The sequence below is a fragment of the Limulus polyphemus genome, unplaced genomic scaffold, assembly GCF_000517525.1.
Source record: "Limulus polyphemus unplaced genomic scaffold, Limulus_polyphemus-2.1.2 Scaffold2481, whole genome shotgun sequence".
NCBI classification, from domain to species: Eukaryota; Metazoa; Arthropoda; class Merostomata; order Xiphosura; family Limulidae; genus Limulus; species Limulus polyphemus.
The window spans coordinates 60,945-67,789 of NW_013668091.1; the positions used below are offsets into that span (position 1 = coordinate 60,945).

At 29.0% G+C, this 6,845-nt stretch overlaps 1 protein-coding gene across 2 annotated transcripts in view; it reads right to left on the bottom strand.

The window, feature by feature from the left end:
- Positions 1 to 1,992: 1,992 nt before the first annotated feature.
- LOC106467079 (TATA box-binding protein-associated factor RNA polymerase I subunit B-like) overlaps positions 1,993 to 6,845 on the bottom strand; it is a 52,043-nt gene continuing 47,190 nt past the window's right edge. For both annotated transcript variants that reach the window (XM_022395202.1, XM_022395203.1), the window contains exons 10-13: positions 6,633 to 6,685; positions 5,463 to 5,553; positions 4,944 to 5,044; positions 1,993 to 3,803 (exon numbers count right to left, since the gene is read on the bottom strand). In XM_022395202.1, the coding sequence (XP_022250910.1) occupies positions 2,953 to 3,803; positions 4,944 to 5,044; positions 5,463 to 5,553; positions 6,633 to 6,685 (1,096 nt within the window). In that variant the 3' untranslated portion in view covers positions 1,993 to 2,952. The remainder of the gene's footprint in view (positions 3,804 to 4,943; positions 5,045 to 5,462; positions 5,554 to 6,632; positions 6,686 to 6,845) is intronic.

Consider the following 6,845-nt stretch of genomic DNA (forward strand, 5'->3'; position numbering starts at 1 on the left):
ATTTTTTCCTTCCATAAATATAAATCTTTCAAAAATTCCTTGGCTCCAATATGTTGATGATATATTTTCTGTATGGCCAAACATCTAAATACGAAGAGGCCTGGACACTTCTACACCAAACAGAAGATCAACACTGCAGGAAGAAGCTGCAATTTGACACTCATACAGTCAATGAAATCTGAAGATGAAGAGATATCTTTCAATTGCAAAAAAAAAAAAAAAATCCATTTGCTAGAGTTCTATTGAGAGATGTCAACTACTGGCTGCTTTAGATAACCTTCTGCTGTCCATTTAAGTTCAAGGTAAATAATCAGAATATATGACAAAATCACTGTTAATGCTATGATGATTAACTTGTGTAAAATATTTTCATGGTAGCATAAATCCAAACTAGAGAGTTGAATAGTTCATAAATTTATTAATTTTGAGGCCAAGTGAATTACTGAAATAAGGTAAATAACTGAACTAAATATGTTAGGTAATTTCTGTTATCTAACTTACAACTTAAGTTTATTATTAAAGGTGGGGTTAGAAGTCTGTATTGCTAATTACTACCAAATTCTATGAGGATTGTATAATCATTATAATACACACAATATTCATTTTGTCATTTGTTGGTGGTCAGATGTATATCTAGACTGCAAGTGATTTACTTAAATAATTTTGAAAAGTAATACCTCACGACATGCAGAAAGTATAAACTATCTTGCAAATAACTTTTGAAGATGACTTAGAAATGTATTAAAACATGTAACATGTAGTGTTTTTAAGTGAAAGTCACAGATGGTTTTATCAAACATCTAAATTTTGATATTTATGTTTTCTTTGCCTTGGGGGATTACACTGATCACCTGACTACAAAGTGACTATCATAGTCATACTATAAAACTTTTTTTAAATTTTTATCTTCACATAATTTTTCATTAAGTATTTTTACTAAAAATTTCTTCATGAATATATGGAGTCAAAATGTTGACTGCTCTGGGTGTAAATTGATTTCCATGTTAAGATTTAAAAATACTTTTCTTCATCTTAAAATTGTATAATCTCTAAAACTTCCTAAATAAATATCAATATTTTTTCTGAAAACTTCATATTTTCTCTGTTGTAACTCTACAACGGATAAGTCAGTTTGACTGACCTCATAATCGCCATAAAACATTAAAGGTAGAAAAAGGTGAATTAAAGTGAGTAGTACTACTTTATCCTATTTAGTACTGATCATGAAGTTCCAAAGTACTTCTCCTGAGAGTTTCTACATCTAACCTTTCCACATCTACGTTTATTTTACTGTTAGCAGCTGAAGTAGAAACCTGACAAACCTAAAGCAATGAATCACAACTCCTGCCATTAGACTCTTTATGTGACACTGTTGATAACAAATAAACTAGCATGGAAAATTACCAAAAATCTTCCCACAGAGTATCATAATACCAACTCCGAGAACACAGTGGGAGAGGATTTATTGGCTATTTTACAGTAAGGTGGTTGTGATGAAAATTATTTAAAGTAATAATAGTGTAATAAAATATATAGCTCTGTACAGTCTGGACCAATCCAATAAACTTGGTAGGTATTTGGATGTTAGTTATCCTCTCGGGGTGGTGGGAATTTAGTAGCATAGGTGTACAGTGTGTAAATGCTTATGAACACTTAAAACCACTGTAATTTATCTGGTTTTCTAACTGTTATATGTGTGAATTAAAAAACCTAATTTATGTTCAGAGCAAAAACTTAGTCAACAGACTTTAACACTTCTAGTGAAATTACAAGTTCCCCCTTCAAGCAAATTACGAACGACTCTCATATTTACATTGTTTGGATTGTGCTCTTTCTATTGGTTATAAACATGTACTTTAGAAAAGTAAGTGTGAGTAGTCAAGAGATTTCAAAAGAATGGAGTAGGGGTGGGCTACCTTGGTAGGTTGGAAAAATATATTGATATCTCACAAATCAAAAAGGTGGGAGGTTTTTATTTGATATTCTAGCTTTTATATGTTTGGAATTCGAGTTTATTATTCATAGACATTGTATGGGAGATGCAATAATATATAAACTGAACAAGAAGACAGCCCATAATCAGTATTTAAAAAAAAAATTTAATTAAGAAGTTAAAACCTAAATATCATTAAAAAAGTTCTTTAATTAAACTCTGAAAATAATTTGAAAACTTCGTGACATGTGCCTTTTGACCTGTCTGTAGTGAGGGTTAAATATCCAAAGCAAAATTTCCAAGACAAGAAATTGTACACAAAATAATGCACAATCCACAACATGTAGGTGTATAATTAAAAACCGTAACACTGAAAAAATATATTTATATTTCAAAATTCCTTCAAAGAATATGATCACACATTACTTCCATGAGTAAGTACTAGATAAATAGGTGTAATCACAAAAATAGATATTTTTTTATGTATGAATATCTGATATTTCAAACTTTTTTTAAAGACTGAGCTTTCTTCAACAATATTGAAATGAGAATAATGGAAAATGTTTTTCCCTCGTTCGCTCCTAGTGAAGGAACTCTTGCATTCTGAAAGCTCTAGGATACTAGATCATTTTAACTCTAATTTTACATGATGCCTGATCAACATTAACTAACTTATTAAAAAAATTTAATAACAAAATGTAAATGTTTATGCTTCTTGAAATTTTACTAATGCTAAATTTCAATCTTTTAGACTCCTGCTCTGTTTGACTAAACTTTAAAATATCCTATAATCGAACTTTGATTAAAAACAGAAATATTGATTATATGGATGTTGCTATAACTTGCTAGAAAAATGCAAAATAAAAAATAATTGAGTTCCTGTAAAGAAGAAGTAACAAGAAATTACAAAACATATGGCAATAAGAACAAGTTCATGTTTCATAATACATCAAAGTGGTAGAACAATACCAGAGCAAAATAAATTAAGTTCCATGCATAGTCAGTATTTGAACATATATCTAAGAAAGATTTCTTATCTTTGACATTTTATCAGACGTTCTGTTGTGTAAACCTAAAAGTTTTTCAACAATAATTACTTGTTTATACACTTCAGAATTACTCATTTCAGTTACAAAACCACACAGGTTTAGAAGCCAGCAGAAAACACTGGGTAGCTTTTCTGCATCTTGCTTACCTACCTTATGAAAGTGTTTTATCCAGTAACTTTTGTGTGGTTTAATTCTTGATATTTTTTTACTCCAATTATCTATTGAAGCTAATAATGTTTCATTGGCAATCAATGGCAAATCAGTTTTCATGTTATTAAGTACATTTTCTCCATTCAGAATGTTTTCTTGTTCAAAATCATAATGAAAATCATATGGATCATGTACACTGCTCTGAGAACAAGCAAACTCATCGTGATCTAAAAGTACTTCACCTAGACTAGTCCTTCCATTTGATTTTTTATATGTTCTTAAACTGTCTTTCCCTAGGGTTCTATAAAAAGAATTTGGAATTGTTTCAGTAGTTACACAAACCCTATCTGAAGCTTGTTGGAATTCTGTGCTTTCAGAGGAGGCTGTTCTAGTTGTGCATGTAGTAATCTTTGATGAGACAATATCTTGGAATCTGGCAGTGTTAGTTAAGTAGAGAAGGGTTGATGAAGAAAATCGATAAAATAGTTTACTGAGAGAAGAGACTTGTGAACTGCTAGATGCATTACGCAGTGTGTGGGTTACATAGTGCAATAATGTTTTGGACAGAGGAAAACTAGTCGACGGACACAGTGGGGTATTCCTCATAGGAACTGTAAGTTTATGAAGAATGTTCTTTATCACTCCATGCACCTTATAACTGGATAATTTTCCTGAAAATACAATGACTATAAACCACTTATGTAATTGTGTATGAAGCTTTAAATAAATTTATCTAGTAAAAAGCATTATTATATAGACAAATATCAGAGTAAAATATATGAGATTTTACATCAAAGTAGCACTTCTTCTTAAACTGACCCTAAGATAAATGTCACCATAATTGCAAAAAAACAAAGTTACCACGATGTACATTTATTTAATGTTTAGTGGGTCATGAAATGTTTACAACAGTATGAAAACAAGTAATTTTTCTCTATTGTTGTTATTCTATTAAAGTCTATGCTAAATTTTCTAAAAATATGGGTATATCATCATAAGCACACCAGAATCATTCCCCAAATAAAAAATCAACAAAAATTATAGTGGCAACAATGAAGTCACTACATTCATAGTTTCATTCTCAGAAATCAGTGGTAATGCACTACATGAAATATTCTGAAGGTATATTACAGCATTTTCCCTATACTCTTCCAAGTAGCCATACTTACTTTATATCTACAACATGCATATACAAAGATTCTTCCAATTTAAAAATATTTTCATTCTTTTAACAGTTGACTATGAAAAGTGAAAGATTTATGAAAGTTTTTAGATATACAAAAACAAAAAATATTACATCTCATTAACAATTAGTTGCTCTATATTTACACTGATACTAAAAAAATTAATTTATAATAAGCTTCAGCAAAAAAATGTGTGTTTTAAAAGTGGTAAAATTGATCCTTACTGCTTGTCATGCCATAAGTAGTTGAATTAATATCTGGACCTTTTAAGATTGATGGTATATAAGATTGGTTAATCCAACAAATAAATTATTGAAAGACAACTTTTCCTAATGTTAGAAGATAATATATTCTTCTACAGTTTATATGTGATGAATGTTTTGATATGTTTACCAGAATGTGTTGTGTAATGTTACTTGTAATGTATGATATGAAAAAGAAAAAAAAAAAACGTTCAATGTAAATATTCTAGTACAACAAAGCTCAGTGAACAGTCTTAAAGACATTGACACTAAAATTTTTAAAATTATTGAACTCTTAAAACTGTTTAAGTAAAATTAGGGAATGGTAATTTTTCATACAGAAATATTAGCAGAGAAATATGATCATATAATACATTCCACTTACGTTTATTTTTTCTCGAACAATTTTCTTTGGTGTGGCGCTTTTGCAAAATCTCTTCACTGAATGAGCTAAACAAATCCAGATCTAATGGTGTTTTTGGATTCCTGAAAAAATAATTAGTTTAGAACATTTTTCCCTGATACAGATATAATCATAAGAGTGGTCAACTGGCATATACAAATTGAGTCTTTTCCGTTACTAACTTCAGTGAAAATTAAATGTTCAAATTTGGTTAATGAATAAATATATATAGATATAACAACACATATTTAACCAAGTTACTACTGTCAAATTTAATAACCTAACACATTTCTCTTATAAAAAAAAAGAAAGCTCTTATGGTCATTCAGGATTTCTAATAAACTTTCATGATTATAGAAAATGCAATAAAATTTGTAATTTGTACACTTATTGTGTACAATTTATTACCTTAAATTACCAACAACATATTTTACAGTAGTTACAGATACAATTAAATTAGATGATGTGCAGCAAGCCACAATTACAAAGATAGATACTTACAAATTTAAAGAGGTCATATTCTTAATTTCTAAATATTCCAAAACCATCTTCACATGTTCTTCCCACACATTCCACAAAAATAAGTTGATACCTATAAATCAACAGCATATAAGAAAAATGACCATAACAATGAAAATAATCACTACGTTTACAACTCACTAATTTTTGATTTGTGATAGAAATATGTTTCTACATTTGAGTCTCAAAATTCCATTAATTTCTTTAAAAAGAAGGAACCAAATGCAGTTTTCTTGACATGTCACAATATTTTTCATATATTTGTAATCATAAGATATAGTTAAAAACTGGCTACTTTTAAACCAGAGGGTAAACATTTTCATTAAAAAGAAGGAATATGACATTTTGATTTGTTAAATTTTCTTTAGAAACATAACTTTAAAATCACTCCTTAACTTTTGTTTTAATGGTATGTGTCAAATACTTGCATATAATCAATAATAGTAATTTCATGATGACTGTCCATATTGTCAATAACAAAGGCAGAAAACATTAACATATTCTGGATCATACAGTTTGACTTTAAAAACAAAATCTAATCATTCATTAAATTAGGAAAAAATATATAGTTTCTATACATGGTATTCACACTAATTACAAACAAAATTCTTATAAGTAGAAAGATTAGTGATGAGATCAATGGCATCAGAAACTACTAACCATGTCTCACAGCTTAAAAAACAAAAAGACTCACATTGATGAACACTGTATTTCTATAAAATGTTACTAAAAGCATCACTGTGTAAGCTGTATACCATGTTCTTTGGTTATAGTTAAATAAAAGTAAAAAGTGAGAAATTAGAAGAGATGTGTTTATTTATCTTTACAGGTATGTGCATGAACACATAAGGTGGCATTAAACATGTTAAAAAAGCATCACTGTGTAAGCTGTATACCATGTTCTTTGGTTATAGTTAAATAAAAGTAAAAAGTGAGAAATTAGAAGAGATGTGTTTATTTATCTTTACAGGTATGTGCATGAACACATAAGGTGGCATTAAACATGTTAAAAAGAAAGATGTTCTTGTATATGTGTGATACCCTCTGCTTCAGATGGGAAGCATCTAATGTCAATGAATGCATACATCCTTCAGCCAACTGTGGAAAGTCCAAAAGTATATTTTTCATTAAGAAAATCAACAGATCACTTGCCTGAATTTTTTGGAAGTGCTGCTGTCATCTTTTCACCATACTTGCTAAGTTTTCTGGATAATAAAGTCATGTCATTTTTTTAGTTCATAATAATCAGCCGTACATATATTTCACTTAACCAACTACTTAAAATATGCCATAGTTTTCTTGTGTTTTAATCTGTTATAATTTAATACCATATATATATATATATATATATATATATATATATAT